The following is a 19,674-nucleotide window of genomic DNA, read 5'->3' on the forward strand; positions in this document are numbered from 1 at the left end:
GGCTCTCCAGAGGGTAGTGAGTTCTGCACAACGCATCACCGGGTGCAAACTACCTGCCCTCCAGGACACCTACACCACCCGATGTCACAGGAAGGCCAAAAAGATCATCAAGGACAACAACCATCCGAGCCAATGCCTTTTCACCCCTCTAACATCCAGAAGGCGAGGTCAGTACAGGTGCATCAAAGCGGGGACCGAGAGACTGAAAAACAGCTTCTATCTCAAGGCCATCAGACTGTTAAACAGCCATCACTAACATTGTGTGGCTGCTGCCAACATACTGACTCAACTCCAGCCACTTTAATAATGGAAAAATGGATGTAATCAATTTATCACTAGTCACTTTATATTATGTAATGTTTTCTTACCCTACATTACTCATCTCATATGTGTATATACTGTATGCTATACCATCTACTGCATCTTGCCATCTTGATGTAATTAAATGTATCACTAGCCACTTTAAACAATGCCGCTTTATGTTTTCATACCCTTCATTACTCATCTCATATGTATATACTGTACTCTATACCATCTACTTCATCTTGCCTATGCCGTTCGGCCATCACTCATTTATATATTTTTATGTACATATTCGTATTCATTCCTTTACACTTGTGTGTATAAGGTAGTTGTTGTGAAATTGTTAGGTTATATTACTTGTTAGATATTACTGCATGGTCGGAACTAGAAGCACAAGCATTTCGCTACACTTGCATTAACACCTGCTAACCATGTGTATGTGACAAATACATTTGATTTGGCCAATTAGATTTTTTTTAAACACAACCCTCCCGTTTTGGAGGTTTGAACTGTTCCTTAAGGCTGTCAAATCCACCAGCAGCTCGTGGCATTATATCTAAAGCAGACATATCCATTGGCTGCACAGTCGCATTAACATATAAATCCCATGCAGCCTTGTTTACAAATTCGAACAATGGAATGTAACCTACACCTCGATTAGAATTATAGAAATTCTCATTTCGTTTAATGATTTTTCATTTTGAGCGTAATTATTTCTATATAGCCTACACTTTCTCGTTCTGAACTTCTAACGCCAGTGGGGCGGGTGTGGCTTCGTGACAGTGCACAAGAGGCTGCTCACCAATTTGACAGCTCCCAACCCAGTTCCACCTCCAACACTGCCTAAACATCAGCTATAATGCGGGTGTCAGCTATCGCTTGTTAACGCATGATCTGATTGAACCTAGGCCTTCGTTTAGGAGATACCCTGGTGAGCTTTCCCCTTGTCTTACAGTGTAAGTCACTTTGGGTTTAATAACCTGTACAACTCTTCACTAAACACCCTTCGTCTAAATAGCAGGGCGCTCTGCTATACGCAGCTGAATTTCCCCAACTCTTGTTTGGTTCCCCTGCATATCACATATGGTCTAAGAACAACTCATATGAATTTGTTATTTTCCAAGTTATTTTCCAAGATTCAAATCAGTCTCTTGAATACAAATATCTTGCTAGCTATAATTACATTTCCCCTTCAACTGTGGCTGTTGTGTCAACAACCTTGGGCTTTTCTGTTCCTATTGTGTCATACAATGGATGTTTTTCCCCTCGCTACCACCCCAAACCCACTCAAATGTGAGGCCTTCAATTAAATGTTGAAATCGCCAATCTGTCTAGTCTACTACCTATGGACATTATTTAGAGGGACATTGAACTATGTTCAGTTATTTGGAGCACAAAGGCACATTTCAAACGATGCCGTTGTAGCCATTATATTCATATACCATAATTTCAAAACACTATGAACAGGACATATATTGTTTTGTGGAACTCAATTATAAGACATCGAAAATTATCTTATGGGCCTATGTCCATCATTCTAAATGTGGCAACTGTTTGTGGTCATATGGCGCCATCTGTCAGTAAAAAGTAACATTAGGCATGTTTTATTTTATTTTACTAGGCAAGCCAGTTAAGAACAAATTCTTATTTACAATGACCGCCTACCGCGGACGACGCTAGGCCAATTGTGCGCCGCCTTATGGGACTCCCAATCACACCCGGATGTGATACAGCCTGGATTGAAACCAGAAACCAGTGACTGTAGTGACACCTCTTGCGCTTAGACAGCTGCGCCACTCGTAAACCCTTTTAAACCAATCCTCTTCCGCTTCTCTACTAATAACCAATTGTACAGAATTATCTTTCAGATATTTTTTATAAAAAAGAAAGCAGTGAACAAACAACGTAATTATTCAGCGATTTCACATTGCCATTCATTACACAGGTACTGAGTACTACTGTAGAGTTACATGAAGCATGCTGATTCCTGACTTTCTAGTTACTAAGTCCATCTCAGCAATGACCATTTAAACCAAGGATTACTAGCAGGCATATCCTTGTTTACTCCTCGTTATTTCCTCACCTCTCTCACAGTGCATTAAGTAGAGGATCCAAGGTCTCTCCTGTAATCAGCTTTGAGAGGAATTTAGGGAAAAAAAGACAAGGACTTCACTGCTAGCAACATTTAGACAGTCTTTTTTCCTGCAGCAGCATCAATGCAAAAGGCATACAATTGAACCATTCCCAAATGTCCACTTTTATTAAAAGTCATAAAAGATGACAACAAACACAAACAATAGAACAGTTTAGTAGCTCTTGGTGGTCTCGTATGATTCGGGGAAGGGGACAGACATGTGGCCAGAGCCCATGACCAGGGGCAGGATCCCAGCGTTGGGCACCACATTCCAGGACAGAGTCAGGGTAATGTTTTTGTTCGCCCTGGTGGAGAGATCATCACACAAAGGCCTTAAACATCGTAGAGCATTCCTACAGAATTTCCCTTCAAAAGACTGCGAGACAAGCGGGAGAGGTGCCAAAAGCTGTCCTATACTGCCCTCTGCTGCATACAAAGGGTGTTCCATAACTATTCAACATGTAGGCCTAAATGCAAAACAAATACTTGTTTCTCTATGTAAAATCAGATGAAATTGTATTTGTCAGAGTTTATAGCAGGTTTAAAAGGTGTCGCAAAATGATTGTGGATGTGCCTTTTATACCTGCTGTAAACTGTGTGTGACAAACTATTTGATTCAATAAAATGACATCAAGTCAGATTCCACACCAATGCTATATCAAAAACATGATTCGTTATCGCTAGGTTACTGGCAGCAGAATAAAAGTGAGAGGGTGAACAGAGGGCGCTTACCGAAGACCGTTTCCGTCATCGAAGAAGAAGTACTTGGACTTCATGTCTCTGAGGTTGAGCTTGGTGCTCTCTCCTCTCAGCACGATCTTATCCCACAGAACCACCTGGTTCAGGGCCTGGAAGAAAGCACAACACGTCGCAGTTAAATATCCCTAGTTGGCAGCTATTTTACCATGCACTCCACCTTCCTAGGTGTCCTGATCCCAGATCTGTATCTAATCTAAATGTATTTGTCACATGAGCAGAATACAACAGGTGTATTCACTGTGAAATGCTTACTTACGAGCCCTTTCCCAACAACGCAGCGTAAAAAGCAAGAAATATTTACTAAAAATAAACACGGAAATAGTAACAATTAAATAACAACGAGACTATATACACAAGGAGTCCCGGTACTGAGTCAATGTGCAGGGATACGAGGTAGTTGAGGTAATATGTACATGTAGGTAGGGGTAAAAGTGACAAGGCAATCAGGTTAGATAATGAACAGAGAAGCAGCAGCGTTTGTGAAAGTGTGTCTGTGGCGTCAATATGCATGTGTGTGTGTGTGTGTGTGTGTGTGTGGGTAGAGTTCAGTAAGTGTGCATAGAGCCGGTGCAAGAGTCAGTGCAAAAAATATATTAAAAAAAAAGGGTGTCAATGCAAATAGTCCAGGTAGTCATTTGATTAACTGTCTTATGGCCCGCTGGTGGTGCGGTAGCAGAGAGAACAGTCTATGACCAGGGTGGCGGGAGTCTTCCTTCCTCTGACACCACCTGGTATAAAAGTCCTTGATGGCAGGGAGCTCGGCTCCAGTGATGTACTGGGCCGTACGCACTACCCATGTAGCGCCTTATGGTGGGTTGTCAAGCAATTGCATTCCAAATGGTGATGTAGCCAGTCAAGATGCTCTCAATGGTGCAGCTGTAGAACTTTTTTAGGATGTGAGGAACCATGCCAAATCTTTTCAGCCCCCTGAGGGGGAAGAGGCGTTGACGTGCTGTCTTCACGACTGTGTCCAATTCCTATAGTCATAGTTTACATTGAACTATACAGCACAGACAGACCTGAGACCAACCCAGGCTACTTCTTAGGATACACTATTTATAAAATCTCACCCATCAAACCATATTGCCTTCTTGGTTCCCACCAATTAAATGTGTGTGATCTGTAGAAGAACCAATGTGTCAACAGCGTGTGGCAACCATCCTACCCATGCCAATAGGAGGAACGTGTGATACTGATCATTGATACATCATAAAGGAAAGAGGTCAGTTCTTACATTGCTCCTGGTGGTGTAGAAGTATGACTATTTTTCTGCATTTCTATATATAGGGTAATCTACCTATAGAAGGTCATCCCTTCAAAGCAAGCCAAGAGGAACGTATGATAATTGATAGCTCAACAGGAAAGAGAACAGGTCTGGGTTGTGTTCATCACGGCGATTCTGCAAAACATTTCGCAACAGAAAACGTTTAGTCGAAAAGGAAAACAATTTGCAACGAAAACAAGAGTTCTATTAGATAAATTCAGGTAGGTACCTCCCCGATTATTTCTTAAATGGTCAACCGTTCCCGTTGCAAGACGTAATGTATGCACCCGTTGTAAGACACTTACGTTGCTCTTGGTGGTGTACTCGGCAGACAAGTAGAGGAAGAGCTGCTTGACGTTCCAGTCAAATATGGGCTTTATGTCAGCAGAGAGGTCAAAGGTGATGAACCCCAGGTCACTTCTTTCCCTGGGTCCTGTGAAGTCATCCACGTTTTTCCTGTCAAATGGTAAAGGCCGAGTTAGTTGTGTGCAGTGCATTGCATCCTAGAATTAGGCCAAGACATTCCTTTCACCACGTGGAACAGTAAGCTGTCAAAATATCTGTTTTTTTTGTCTTGGCTACACCATAGATAGTAGGCTACATTTACTTTATGGTTTCTGGCTGTGTGAAGATAGCTACATGTCAAAAGTAAGGTCGGAAACATTCCATCTGCTGGCAGCTCGTTTACAGTTTGACAAAATATACCGCGCTGACGTGCTGTTCAACTATTGGATACAATGTTGCAAGCAGCAGCTGGCATCCGGTCTGGCTGGCAGGCTACGTTGTAGCCAAAGACAAAAACAACGGTTGTTCATTGCTCAGGCAGTTTAATACACTGGTGTCTGTTAGATTGCCTGGCGTCAATATTGCCATATGGATTCAATGATCACCTCGAGATGGAATTAGTTAGCACCATTGCAAAGACTCATACACCGATCTAGCTATGTAGCCAACCTATACCTATGTATACGAATAAAAATGTGATCTATCTAAACCAAAGCAATGCATGTTCAATAATAATAATAACTAGTCATCACTCACAGCATTACTCTCGAGACGTGGATATCCACCGGTACCCTGCGGTCTTTGAACGCCGTCGTGATAAAACAGCCAAACGTCAAAGCTGCCATCACGCTGAGCGAGAAGGCGAAGAGGGAATTTGCCCTCGACAACACTGTATTCATTTTGAAATACAATTATATTACAGTTTCCTACACAACGATGCGAAACACTTTTACCCGCAACAGCAGGAAGTGTAGTTTGACACAAAGAAATACGGAACTGGATGTTTTTTCCGTAATCGATGGAACATTAAAGTGAAACATTGCCCCCATGTATTATGGAGGTGAACTACAGTTCGCACAACCAGTAAGAACTTGGAATGTCATGATAGTAGACAATTGATTGGATAATATAATTTTGAAGTAAAAGTATATGAGTCAAGATAATGTTAAACCTCAAGAGAAGAAATACTCAACACATATTTTTGAACCTTTCTGAAGCATCACAACAAAATGGAACAAACCACAGGTCAACTAAGTTTTTTTGTAATCATAGGTCACAGTCAGAAAGCCCCTGGCTATAGCTGTACTGTATTCCCTGCCCTAGGGCTGCTGGCAGAGTCTAAATGGCCATAGGCCTGTATCCACAAAGCGTCTTAGAGTAGGAGTGCTGATAGTGCTGATCTAGGTTCAGTGTTGCATTTTAGATCATAATGAAGAAGAATACATGGATAGGAGTGGCCTAAGCCTAGATCTGCACTCATACTCTGAGACACTGTATGACTATGGGCCCCAGTTGTCCCACAGGCAGGCAGGCAGCGCTATAATACAGCTGCTCTCTCCAACTTATCCTATCTGGTCTGGACCCAGCTGCTGAGGGGAATTTCTGTGTCACTCTGGGCTGGCATATGACCCAGTACCAGAGTCAACACAACACAGATAGCCAGGCCCCCCATTTAAATTTCCAAAACATTAGCAGCCAGCCACCGACAGCCAGGCAAGACATAAGCAAGGCTAGACAAGCAAGGAAGCAATGACTCCAAATGTGGATAGCCAGTCTTTTGGAACAGTACACTACTCCAATGTCTACCTCTCCATATTCGCTCTGTTTTGCGTCAAGCTCTTTGTCAAGATCAGCCTGAATATTCTCACCCACTTCTATGTGGTGAAGGGGAATCGGAAGGAGGCTGCCCGCATTGCAGAAGAGTTTTATGATTTTGGACAAGGGCACAGTAAGTAGCTGTTTCTGTGAAAGGCAACAGACTATTATTCTATAGTAGAGGGTCATACACACACTTTCCACAGTAACGTGTGTGTATTAGGGTATTCCAGCTTTCTAAAAGCTCTGTGTCTGTAACATGCCAGGCCAACTGTATCCAGTCTGCCCAGGAACTACCCAGCCTATCGTTGTGGCCCGGGGACATTAGAAACACTTAGATACATTGTGTATTAAATATACTTTCTTCTTGATGTCTTTCAATGCTCTTTTCATGCTGACGTATTGGGGGAACAACCACACCTGCATTGTAACAACAGCACCTGGGATGAGGGGAAAGACCCAGAACATTTGGCATCATGACGGCATGTTGGGTTGGCATGACAGAAGTCTCTGATTCAACATTGCTTCCGCCCTTGGCGTATTCCATGCACTGCAATCATCAAGTGATCTGATTAGATGACACATGAAATGTACATTTTTGAGCGTCTGTCAAATTAATATATTCAAGCCAGAGGTTTGCTGCTGTCCGTGTTTGCACAATTGCGCGTGCCCCTTGGATGGGTGTCATACCGTGGAGCTGTGCCCTTATTAAAATGCCTCACAATTCATAGACAGTTTCTATCACAGCTGAGACTTGGCAGTTACAGGCTGCAGCCTGTTGTCATACTCCACCTAGGTTACGCACAGCGACTGTCAGCCAGGAATGTTTTGAGCTGAACAGAAGCATGTTAGAGAGAGGTTAGAGAGGCTCTAGCTTTCCATCCCCAAGTACAACTAGTTTAACTAGTCTATTATGATTTGAAAACCTATAGTAGGTCTATTCAAATATGGCTCTGGAAAGACAAAATACTTATTAACTAGGTATTAAAATTCCCCTCTAATCAAGGACTATTTCAGACCAGGGACATCAGGTATGTGAACTCTCTGGTCGATCAAGAACTGATCAATGAATTTAGTACCAAAGAAAACCTGCATTATGTTGGTCCCTGAAATATAACCTGACAATTATGACCTTATAACATGACCAATGTTATAAACAGTACATGGTTTTTGCATTTGAATATTGCAAGCAAATGATTGTTACATAAGCAACTAGGCATACTCAAAAGAGCAAATACTGTACTCAACTCAAAGGTCAAACTTTAATATTTCAAACCATGCAGAATGAATCCTTTACAAACAGAACAGTTCCTAAGCCTGAGACCAGCGGGGTGAAGGCTTTTCTGGTCTAAGCCATTTCTTAACCTCTGATAAAAATAGCAGGGTGCCACTGCCACAGCCACCACATTCTCTTCATCCCCTCAGTCGTCTCTCTCTCTTCTTCACCCTATCACAATATCTCACCACCACACCTTCTTATCGCTTTCTCTCTCTCTCTCTCTTCTTCACCCTATCACAATATCTCACCCCCACACCTTCTTATCGCTTTCTCTCTCTCTCTCTCTCTCTCTCTCTCTCTCTCTCTCTCACTCTCTCTATCCCTACCTCACTCTCTGCCTGTTCATGTTATTGTCGTGCTTGTCCTTGGCTGTGAAACGACAACAAGCCGAGCAGCCAACCAGAGAGCAGGATTTAGACTGGATCATGGTGCACAGTGCTGCGGGGACAGATAGCTGATGTAAACATGCCTGAAGTTCCACCTGCAGAGAGCTCGAGCGAACAGCAGCCAGAAAACACGCAGAGGAAAAGAACGTTAGAGAACACAGACGATTACACCGCAAAAAAGAAACAACGCTGCTGGGGTATTTTAACTAGCCAAGGTCAGTAGCGTTTTACGCACACACAATTGCGTATTTGCGCACTGGGTGAGTGCGCCTCGGACTGTCACTGTGCAATGTTATTATAAGACACCTGTGCTGTTCGTGTCAAGTTTATTAGAGATAGACAGAGGGGTTGACATGGAAATGTTTCGTGATCACCTGTTCTGGAACATTCTCATAGGCATCCAGCCTATTTGGGACTGTGCTATAGCATGTGAAACGAAGCTCTATGATATAAGAATATCATGACATAATCAAACAAACGCCTTGGACACATCTGGTCAAATGGGTCCCTAGAGCAGTCCAGTGCTTATCCTATTGATGTGGATACAGATCCATATATCTTACATCATAACACGAATGCATGTTTTATTTATTTAACACATTATTATAGTGTATTATTATTTGTAGTAGTATTACTAGGCCTATGTGTAGTAGGCCTTGGGGTATGTGTCTATTAATGACTGGCCTACAACAGCTGAAGTTACCATGTGCTCTCATGACTCTTTCACACAAGACAATAAGAGTATGACCTTTGAACTGGACTAAGCAGCAGCTTCAGTCAATTAAACCTGATTATATCTCTTTAAAGGTTGTATCCAATCTAAACAGTAGCTGGGTCACATTAGGGTTGTAACTGGGTGATTACTAATTGACTTTGGCCTTTGACATTCAAATGTTCTAAATGCAGTAGTTTGTTATTTAAGCAGAAGAAATCAACAGAAATACAAATTGCAGATATGACAGCCCTTTCTGCTTCCTGTGTTCTGGCTCAGTGTGGCAAAAGCAAAGTCACATGTTCAGTGCACTGTTGCAATATTCATGAGAGCCACCATTTTACCCTGCTAGAATAGAGACACCCTGTGCTGTCCGAATGAGAATAATGGGCTTCAGCCGCACCAGGCAACCAGCTACAGAGGATCACCACCGTGGGAAAGGTTGGCTGGTTTCCTGGAGAATGGATAGAAAATAGAGAGAGGTGGGATTCCAGGTCACTGTTGCTGTTGTGACTGGAATTAACTACTTACTGTGGTTCTGACATGTGCTTCATAAGAACAGCTTCCAAACTCTACTTATCTCTGCCGCAGTGGTGGTCCCCATTGCCACAATGTTATGTTATGTATACCTTGATAGAGGAATCTCTGTTATTGTCCTTTCCCCCCCAAAAAATATATCAAAATGAATGTCATTTTTGGTCTATATATTAAAAAGGAATTCAGAATTTGCAACAACAAAAAATAAATATACAGTATTTTAGTTGTCCTATTCATCATGAAAGATAGTAGCAACAAAAGGCCATTTCAATGTACTACATGAGCTTGTCAGGTGATGCAGATGCCCTTCCAAAGATGGCCGGCACAGTCACAGCTCTGCCTGTGTGAATCCATGGAGTGACAACAAGACCCCTTCAGTACAATAACAGTACAGTATGTGACAGGCGCCCTCTTCTCCAACAGGCAGGAATGTCATATACCTATCAATGGCTAGATGTTCCGTGGGGAGACGGAGACATGGGTATGTAGTATTGAATATTGCTGTGTGATGTTTATGTGGAGCTCTTGCTGACATTTATTTATACTCAAGGCTCCCTCATAAAAGAGACTCATATCTCAATAGGATTTCACCTGAATAAAGGACTAATAAAATATAAAAAACACCTAAATGTTGTTCTCTGACGTGGATGGCAGTGTTGTTGGGTGTGTAGGGAGAGACTGAGCTCTGCTCTGCCAGTTGAACAAGGCTATGCCTGCCAGTTGAACAAGGCTATGCCTGCCAGTTGTACAAGGCTGTGCCTGCCAGATGGCCTGCCCGGTTGAGCTACAGCTATATATAGCTCCATCCACACAGTGAGAGAGTGAAAACCTATCCAGCGCTCTGTTATATGCTCCGTGATATTAGTGACAGCTGTGACAACTGGGTTTCAGTTTTCTGAACATATAAACATGGATAGTGGACTGGTACTACTGGCTTTTGGGAAGTAATTCTAGATTAGGATTACGGTAAGGATGGAATAATAAGGATACTGACAGAGAGTGAAGGCTATGATGAATGCTGTCAATGTATCAGACTTGAATGGTAATGTGCTGGTTATATATATATATATACATATATATACAGTGGGGAGAACAAGTATTTGAAACTGCCGATTTTGCAGGTTTTCCTGCTTACAAAGCATGTAGAGGTCTATAATTTTTATCATAGGTACACTTCACCTGTGAGAGACGGAATCTATAACAAAATTCCAGAAAATCACATTGTATGATTTTTAAGTAATTAATTAGCATTTTATTGCATGACATAATTATTTGATACATCAGAAAAGCATAACTTAATATTTGGTACAGAAACCTTTGCTTGCAATTACAGAGATCATACGTTTCCTGTAGTTCTTGACCAGTTTTGCACACACTGCAACAGTGATTTTGGCCCACTCCTCCATACAGACCTTCTCCAGATCCTTTGGGGCTGTCGCTGGGCAATACGGACTTTCAGCTCCCTCAAAAGATTTTCTATTGGGTTCAGGTCTGGAGACTGGCTAGGCCTCTCCAGGACCTTGAGATGCTTCTTACGGAGCCACTCCTTAGTTGCCCTGGCTGTGTGTTTCGGGTCGTTGTCATGCTGGAAGACCCAGCCACGACCCATCTTCAATGCTCTTACTGAGGGAAGGAGGTTGCTGGCCAAGATCTCGCGATACATGGCCCCATCCATCCTCCCCTCAATACGGTGCAGTCGTCCTGTCCCCTTTGCAGAAAAGCATCCCCAAAGAATGATGTTTCCACCTCCATGCTTCACGGTTGGGATGGTGTTCTTGGGGTTGTACTCATCCTTCTTCTTCCTCCAAACACAGCGAGTGGAGTTTAGACCAAAAAGCTCTATTTTTGTCTCATCAGACCACATGACCATCTCCCATTCCTCCTCTGGATCATCCAGATGGTCATTGGCAAACTTCAGACAGGCCTGGACATGCGCTGGCCTAAGCAGGGGGACCTTGCGTGCGCTGCAGGATTTGAATCCATGACGGCGTAGTGTGTTACTAATGGTTTTCTTTGAGACTGTGGTCCCAGCTCTCTTCAGGTCATTGACCAGGTCCTGCCGTGTAGTTCTGGGCTGATCCCTCACCTTCCTCATGATCATTGATGCCACAGGAGGTGAGATCTTGCATGGAGCCCCAGACCGAGGGTGATTAACCGTCATCTTGAACTTCTTCCATTTCTTATAATTGCGCCAACAGTTGTTGCCTTCTCACCAAGCTGCTTGCCTATTGTCCTGTAGCCCATCCCAGCCTTGTGCAGGTCTACAATTGTATCCCTGATGTCCTTACACAGCTCTCTGGTCTTGGCCATTGTGGAGAGGTTGGAGTCTGTTTGATTGAGTGTGTGGACAGGTGTCTTTTATACAGGTAACGAGTTCAAACAGGTGCAGTTAATGCAGGTAATGAGTGGAGAACAGGAGGGCTTCTTAAATAAAAACTAACAGGTCTGTGAGAGCCGGAATTCTTACTAGTTGGTAGGTGATCAAATACTTATGTCATGCAATAAAATGCAAATTAATTACTTAAAAATCATACAATGTGATTTTCTGGATTTTTGTTTTAGATTCCGTCTCTCACAGTTGAAGTGTACCTATGATAAAAATTACAGACCTCTACATGCTTTGTAAGTAGGAAAACCTGCAAAATCAGCAGTGTATCAAATACTTGTTCTCCCCACTGTATATATAACCAGCACATTACCATTCAAGTCTGATATATATATTTGTGGATGTGACCAATAAGAGCTTGTGTGATAGTGAAGCGCTATCACTGTAAACGTATGACTGTAATGTGTGTTGGTTTGGAGATGCTCAGTGTTTTGTCTGTCCCTCTCCCAGGGTCATGGGCGGACCGGTCCCCTCTCCACGAGGCAGCTTGTCAGGGCCGTCTCCTGGCCCTCAGGACCCTACTCTCACAGGTGAGTCACACACAGAGGGGCGGGGCACTACAACGCAAAGCGAACCCTAACCTTAACTCTTATCCTAAACCTAAACTCAACCCTAACTCTAGACATAACCTTAACCCTCAGTCTACACTATCTAGAAACTAAAAAGGGTTCTTTGCCTGTTCACATAGGAGAACTCTTTGAAAAAAAACCTTTTGGTTCCAGGTAGAACCTTTTACACAAAGGATTCTACATGGAACCCTAAAGAGTTCTACCTCTCTCTCTACCTCTACCTTCTGTCCTATGCAGACAGCCGAAGAACCCTTTTGGAACCCTTTTTTCTAAAGAGTGTAACCCGTATTGGAAACCTAACCGTAACCTTAGCAAGCAGCTGCTTCTCAACAGACAGTGTGTTGATAGTATGACCATCTGTAGAGCATTTACACAAAATAAAGTGTAGGGAAAGTGAGACCTATATAACGAATGCAAACATTTCTTGTTGTCATCCCAGGGTTACAACGCAAACATCCCTACCATAGACCATGTGACGCCGTTGCATGAGGCTTGTCTGTCAGACCACGCGTCATGTGCCAAGGCGCTTATTGCAGCTGGTGCCAATGTAAGTCATGACCAAACGGACGCACACACAAACACATAACGCTCCACGTCAGAACGAGACGTCATTATGATGTGGCAGCAACTCCTCTTTTTACATTCCGATTGACTCGCCTTTGTTGTAACTTATAGATACTCGTGGTTTTCTGACAATGCTCCATCTATCTGATCAGGTAAATGCCACCACCATTGATGGGGTGACGCCGCTGTTCAATGCCTGCTCAGCGGGCAGTGCCACCTGTACAGAGGTACTGCTGGAAAACGGTGCCAAGCCCCAGTCAGAGATGTGCCAGCCCTCGCCCATACACGAAGCCTCCAGCAAAGGTACTTGTAGGAGGACTGCCATTGCAGGATATGTGTGTCATACTGTCACTTTACTGTGTGGTTTTGAAATACTCTGGCTGTAATTTTAGTATGTTTCCCCCCTCTATTCTAAGATGAGAGTACTGAATGCGTTTCTGAATGAGAGTATCCTGGTAACACAGGGCGTATTGTGTGTAGGCAGAATTGCTTGTCTGGAGGCACTGATCACATGGGGAGCAGACGTGGACTATGATATTCCTCACCTAGGAACCCCCCTGTACATCGCCTGCATCTCCTCAGGACTCCAGTGCACACAGAAACTCCTCGATGGAGGTCAGTAACTAACCAGACACTTTGGTCCTAACTTCACATGATCTCTCCCATTGACGTCAATGCATTTTTGTATTTTATTTTTATAATTCATACGTTTGTCTTTTTTTTTCTTCTGTATTCTGCATTTACTAAGGAAAGGTATGTCACAGGACATTGTTTTACCTGATGCAGTACTCACAAACATGGAGCATGTTCAGGAGGGAGAATTTTTTTGAAACTGAGTGAAACGGGAAGGAACAACACAAACGTGTCCAATCAGAGCACAAATGAATGTTTTCTGTTGCAAACCATTTTGCTACAGTGTGACCTACTGAACTTAACCAGTGGTGTCTGGTTTACTCCAAAGGGGCCAATGTGCAGAAGGGCAGGTTCCTGGAGAGCCCGCTCCATGCAGCAGCTCAGAAGGACTGTCCTGAGATCATCAATGTGTTGTTAGAGTTTGGAGCGAACATTAACGCTAAAAACCTAGAGCTGAAGAGACCGGTGGAGTCAGCCCCACCTAACAGCTCAGCAGAGGAGACGTTACTGCTGTATGAAGGTAAGATTATTCTCAGTTCACATGGGATTATTAGCCTGATTCCAGATCAGTTTGCACTGTATAGCTAACTCATGCCAAACTTGTGGTCTGATCAGAAACCGATACGATAAGTTTTCTGATACTATTTCTGATCTGGGACCAGGTTAGGAAATATCTCCATTCAGCTGGTGGGAATAAGTCAGAATCCCTTGTAAAACATTGTTATTTGTTTTTCTCTGGGGCGGCAGGGTAGCCTAGTGGTTAGAGCGTTGGACTAGTAACCGGAAGGTTGTGAGTTCAAACCCCCGAGCTGACAAGGTACAAATCTGTCGTTCTGCCCCTGAACAGGCAGTTAACCCACTGTTCCCAGGCCGTCATTGAAAATAAGAATTTGTTCTTAACTGACTTGCCTGGTTAAATAAAGGTAAAATTAAAAAAAAAATTAAAATTTGCTTTATACAAGTGGATGATATTGAGGCTGTCTTGGATTAATCAGATAATATCTTGATCTCTTGCTCTCTCCCTCTGTTTCTCTCTCTCTCTCTGCAGCAACACCTCAGCCACTATATCAGCTGTGTCGTCTCAGTGTCAGAGATTATATGGGCCGATCTCGACTACACCTCATCCCTCAGCTACACCTCCCCAACCTTCTCAAACGCTTCCTCCAGTACAGATAGAACAGATCAACGCCCTCTCTCTCTCTGTCTGTTGCTCTCTCCCTTCTCTTTCTGTCTTTCGAAATGAGAGCATCGTCATAATAGAGGATATTCTTTATCCCATCCTCTCTTTTGTTTTCTCTCTGTTTCTCGCTCCATCCATTTCATCATCAAATGAATTCATTATTACTCAATGAACCTCATTTAAAAAAAATATTTTTTAAACAGAATGTCAAATGCACAGAAACCCTCCCATTCACTGACATCTGTTTTCACTGTTTCTCTGAGGCACCTACGTACAAGGTCATGTAAATATGTATATTCTGTTACATTGACCAAAACATGAGTTTGAATGTTCAAAAGAACTAAATATTAACACTGTATAATACTGTGTTATCAGTTCAAATGACACCCCCATTGCAGTGAACGTTGTGATCCCAACTTGTCAGAAAGTTGCCTGTAAAGATGTGTACTGGTGTAAATCATGTTTTTCTGCACAAATACTATCGAAGTCAAGTTGATCACCTTGCATGTCACTTTGGTTTTGTGTCCAATATTCCTGTCCACGCCATACGTTTAACTGCCTAATATTCATTGACCCAAATAATGAAAGGGGCCATTGCATGTTTAATGTAATGTATAACATAATGTACTTTAATGTACACAATTCATGTTCTGTCATCTTGTTTGAATGAGCTGCCTTTATGCTATCAATGATGCAAACAAGATACCATTATGTACCTTAATGTACGGTGTTATCTTGTTTGCATCATTGGTAGCATATATTTTTTATTAATATATTTTATTTGACCCTTATTTGACCTGGTAAGTTGAGTGAGAACACATTCTCATTTACAGCAATGACCTGGGGAATAGTTATAGGGGAGAGGAGGGGGGATGAATGAGCCAATTGAAAGCTGGGGATGATTAGGTGGCCGTGATGGTATGAGGGACAGATTGGGAATCTAGCCAGGACACCGGGGTTAACACCCCTACCCTTATGATAAGTGCCATGGGATCTTTAGTGACCACAGACCACACCCATTTAACGTCTTCTCCAAACGACGGATATATGCAGCTCATTCATTACACATTGACATGTGTACATTAAAGATTCATTGACTCTGGAAAAAGTAAAAAATATTCAAAATTGTACCCATGATACTCTGTGTCTGTCCTATATGAGGCTTTTATGATGTGAATAATATTGTATTTCAATTATTGTCTTATAACATTAGCCAACTAATATATATATATTATATATATATATATTAACGTGACCTGTATATGTATAACTCACTGAAAAATGAATAGTATTTTGCCAAAACTCATTTCACATACCTCTCACCTGTTTCACTCTAATAAATAAGAATTTTATTCCATGATGTGGTTGTCTTGGAGATTATACTTCTGGCATTTTTCAGCTGTGGTTTAGTTCAGTTGTTTTTTTTGTTGGTAGACTTTTTCGTTTTTTTTCTACAATACTAGATGGTGCTCTGGAGCAGGACCAATTTTCCCAATGGATTTAGAATATCCTTCACCTTTTCCATGAATCAAAACTATATCCTGCTTACAAACTTGACATGTTTACATTGGTATCGTCTTTATGTTACAAAACTAACATTTTGATATTTTCATGAACACATTTTATAAACTGCAATGGCAGTACAAACAAACTGTACATATGTCTAAGTAAAACAATCAATAAATAAACACATAGATAAATAAATAAAAACAAACGCATTTGAAGATAATTGAAGTATAGGTGAAAAACTAATATCAATACATTAGTAAAAAAAAAATTACAGCACTTATAAATTATGTGAATTATAAATTATGTAAAGTATAAATTATGTGAATAAATGTTTGATTCATTAAGCAGAAGGAAGAAAACCTCTTCTCTTTACATTAACTGTGATCCCTACTTACCAATATACTGTATGTTGCGGTGATAAATAGTTTTCTACTTTCTTAAGGCACAACCTTCAGGTATTAAATTTTTTTAAATGATTAATTAGCCTATTTATTCAAGTCTGTGTTTCAAAAGCAAAATGATTCTCAAACATTGCCTTTTTATCACAGCTTTCGGTTTAACATATAAGCTAGCTAGTCTTAGCAGGTTGTCACCCTGTCCGCCAAATTGTGATCGTACTAATGACTTGCATACAGAAGCTTGTCATTGTTATGAAATCACTTCAAATTCTGCAGTCCGGTGATGGCTACAAATGATTATGACGAGGTAACGCTGATGAGACTCAGAGACATTCTAAAGCGTCGACCCCACCATAGAATATGAGTTTTAATTCTATGGATCCAGTATCGTAACAGCTATTACACTTGTAAGTCCCTAGCCGTGTACAGTACCAACTACCTACCCTTCTAGCTAGCAACTGTGATCCCTGAAATAGTACTGCGCAACTCAATAGGAATTATAGTCTTATGTACAATACAATAACCTATTCACAAGTTAAAATAAGTTAGGGCTAGGGTCCTTTTTTCTCAATTTCCGCCTTACTGACGTGCCCAAAGTAAACTGCCTGTTGTTCAGGCCCTGAAGCCAGGATATGCATATAATTGGTACCATTGGACAGAAGACACTTTGAAGTTTGTAGAAATGTTTAAATTATGTAGGAGACTATAACACAATAGATATGGTAGGAGAAGAGCGAAAGAAAAACCAACCAGAATTTTTCTTTTTTGAGAGCGCATGGTTTTACAATGGAAAGTATAGGGAAATAATGAAATCTAGCTCCCAGTATGCAATTCCTATGGCTTCCACAGGGTGTCAGCACTCTATGTTCAAGGTTTCAGGCTTGTTTTTTCCAAAACGAGTAAGAATCCTGAGTTTAAGTACAAGGACACACTATTGGAAATTCGTGTATGCGCGCGCAATGAAGACAAGACCGACCTGCTAATATAATTTTTCTATTGAACATACTTCTTCTGTATTAAATATTATGGTTTGATTACAATTTAGGGTATCTGAGGAGTCAATAGAAACTTATTTTGACTTGTTTTAACAAAGTTTAGTGGTAGATTTTTGGATTCCTTTCTCTGCATGTTGAACGAGTGGATTACTCAAATCGATGGTGCCAACTAAACAGATTTTTTGGGATATAAAGAAGGATTTTATCTAACAAAACGACACTACATGTTATAGCTGGGACCCTTTGGATGACAAATCAGAGGAATATTTTCAAAAGTAAGTGAATATTTAATCGCTATTTGCGAGTTAATGAAACCTGTGCCGGTGGAAAAATATTTTGAAGTTGGGCGCCGTCCTCAAACAATCGCATGGCATGCTTTCGCTGTAATGGCTACTGTAAATCAGACAGTGCAGTTAGATCAACAAGAATTTAAGCTTTCAACCGATAAGACACTTGTATGTACCTAAATGTTTAATATCCATAAGTATTATGATTATTTATTTGAGTTACGCACCCTCCAGTTTCACCGGAAGTTGTCACTAGCGGGACGCCTAGCCCAAAGAGGTTTTAAATTGACAACTTTACAGGTCCACATAATTTTTTGGGGTCCAGCAGAAGTCTTATACATTCACAGTCAAACACAGTACTGTACAGACACGATGCTGCTAAGCTGTTTTAATGCGAAAGCAATCAAGTCCTACATCAATTATTTGACTGATTGATGCTAAGCTAAATAAAAGGCTAACAGGTACGTTTCTCTGTATTTGTTTGTTTGCTTGCTTTCGATCAACTACCACTGTAAGCCTACATCATCATACGCTTTGCTCTTGTACATGTATGTGTGCGGGCTAATTTCTGTAACAAACAGAAATGATGATGCAACATTGCGCAACGTTAAACCAACAGCAATACAACACAAATATGGTATTCATCAGTCAAATGATGCTGGTGCTATGACCATGAGCACAATAAGAATCACATAGCTCGTCGACTTGTCTGTCTGTGTACTGATGTGCACGTGACGGTGTGTCTAAAACAAGACAGCAGAACTACAATGGTCTCGCTCCTACATAGAAACACTACAACCATGCGAACCCTCTTTGTCAGTGTCTAAGTACGGCAACACGTTTTCTATGAGAAGCTGTAACACTGTTGACTGGATGACTTGTGGTGCACACATTGTAAAAAAGCACATAGTGGAGAGAACTCATTTTAAGCATCCTTCCAGCTCTCTTCTTTCGTTCTGGAACGTCCATCCCTTTTCCTTGTTTCTCTCCGGAAGAGCAGATGTCGGTCCTGACGTCGACCTTTTACGGTCGTGTGACCTTGGCCTCGGAGGCTGACCAATCAAATGCTATTAGTCCTGTAGCCCATCCTCGTTGGCTAGGCTGGCTCTTAGAAGGGGTTGAGACGGACACCCGTCCCCAGAGGTGAGAAAGGGTTCACTTTGGCCCACATAAGGGCGTCGTTCAATGATATGGCCGATTTACCGTCCTCAAGGAAAAACACAGGGCCCTGTGTGAAGAAAGGAAAACCACAGCACTACTTTTATTCTTCTACCATTGACCTTATCACCATGGCCTGCAAAACAGTTGAAAGGTTGAAGTAACGTCATCTCTCTCCCCTTGAATCACCAGAGGAAGTGACTGAGACACACTTGAAGCAGAAAGGCACTTCAAATCGTCGCTGTGGATACAGCTTGAGCAGCAATTTACTGATTACCACCCACATAGTGATTACCCACCACTAGGGGACTACAAATAGTAACCACTTATGGGTTATTTATAGCATGGTCCTCTTTACAAGGGGTTAGAAAGCATGGCGGTTTCGGGACTGGGTTGCTGCTGAGCCCTTTGTTTCCCTGACCCAGATTAAGCCTAGTCTCTAACCAAATTCTATGTCCTCCAAACTGTCCCTTTGTGACCAACGTATTTTTCTGAATACACTTTGATTGATTTATTATTAT

At 41.8% G+C, this 19,674-nt stretch overlaps 3 protein-coding genes across 7 annotated transcripts in view; 1 reads left to right on the forward strand and 2 right to left on the reverse strand.

The window, feature by feature from the left end:
• Positions 1-2,536: 2,536 nt before the first annotated feature.
• Positions 2,537-5,770, reverse strand: LOC110534484 (signal peptidase complex subunit 3). Its single transcript, XM_021619358.3, has 4 exons — positions 5,502-5,770; positions 4,766-4,916; positions 3,170-3,285; positions 2,537-2,742 (listed from the first exon to the last, which is right to left on the reverse strand). The coding sequence occupies exons 1-4, from the start codon at positions 5,642-5,644 to the stop codon at positions 2,610-2,612; spliced, it is 543 nt and encodes a 180-aa protein (XP_021475033.1). The 5' UTR covers positions 5,645-5,770; the 3' UTR covers positions 2,537-2,609.
• Positions 5,771-6,354: 584 nt separating this feature from the next.
• Positions 6,355-16,166, forward strand: asb5b (ankyrin repeat and SOCS box containing 5b). Of its 3 annotated transcripts, XM_021619357.3 has the most exons (8): positions 8,189-8,440; positions 9,898-9,955; positions 12,311-12,390; positions 12,869-12,976; positions 13,146-13,296; positions 13,474-13,608; positions 13,955-14,146; positions 14,675-16,166. In XM_021619357.3, exons 2-8 carry the CDS (start codon positions 9,904-9,906, stop codon positions 14,800-14,802), a joined length of 846 nt encoding a protein of 281 aa, XP_021475032.1. In that variant the 5' UTR covers positions 8,189-8,440; positions 9,898-9,903; the 3' UTR covers positions 14,803-16,166. The 3 variants fall into 3 exon arrangements, with proteins under 3 accessions (XP_021475030.1, XP_021475031.3, XP_021475032.1); XM_021619355.3 differs by lacking the exons at positions 8,189-8,440; positions 9,898-9,955 and adding an exon at positions 6,355-6,693; XM_021619356.3 differs by lacking the exon at positions 9,898-9,955 and having other exon boundaries at positions 7,984-8,440.
• A 201-nt stretch (positions 16,167-16,367) lies between these two features.
• Positions 16,368-19,674, reverse strand: part of LOC110534485 (WD repeat-containing protein 17) — a 31,670-nt gene continuing 28,363 nt past the window's right edge. For all 3 annotated transcript variants that reach the window (XM_021619363.3, XM_021619361.3, XM_090187587.1), the window contains one exon: positions 16,368-19,223. In XM_021619363.3, the coding sequence (XP_021475038.3) occupies positions 19,104-19,223 (120 nt within the window). In that variant the 3' untranslated portion in view covers positions 16,368-19,103. The remainder of the gene's footprint in view (positions 19,224-19,674) is intronic.

The sequence above is a fragment of the Oncorhynchus mykiss genome, chromosome 10 (assembly GCF_057628025.1).
Source record: "Oncorhynchus mykiss isolate SJ-2025 chromosome 10, ASM5762802v1, whole genome shotgun sequence".
NCBI lineage: Eukaryota > Metazoa > Chordata > Actinopteri > Salmoniformes > Salmonidae > Oncorhynchus > Oncorhynchus mykiss.

Bases quoted from the DNA above. Each gene is read 5' to 3' on its own strand.
- LOC110534484 (XM_021619358.3), bottom strand. From the start codon at position 5,644: ATGAATACAGTGTTGTCGAGGGCAAATTCCCTCTTCGCCTTCTCGCTC. The intron at 4,917-5,501 runs GTGAGTGATGAC...ACCATTTGACAG, and splicing joins CACGTCTCGAGAGTAATGCT to GAAAAACGTGGATGACTTCA. The intron at 3,286-4,765 runs GTAAGTGTCTTA...GCTTTCTTCCAG, and splicing joins AGTACACCACCAAGAGCAAC to GCCCTGAACCAGGTGGTTCT.
- asb5b (XM_021619355.3), top strand. From the start codon at position 6,495: ATGACTCCAAATGTGGATAGCCAGTCTTTTGGAACAGTACACTACTCC. The intron at 12,391-12,868 runs GTGAGTCACACA...TTGTCATCCCAG, and splicing joins TCAGGACCCTACTCTCACAG to GGTTACAACGCAAACATCCC. The intron at 12,977-13,145 runs GTAAGTCATGAC...CTATCTGATCAG, and splicing joins TTATTGCAGCTGGTGCCAAT to GTAAATGCCACCACCATTGA.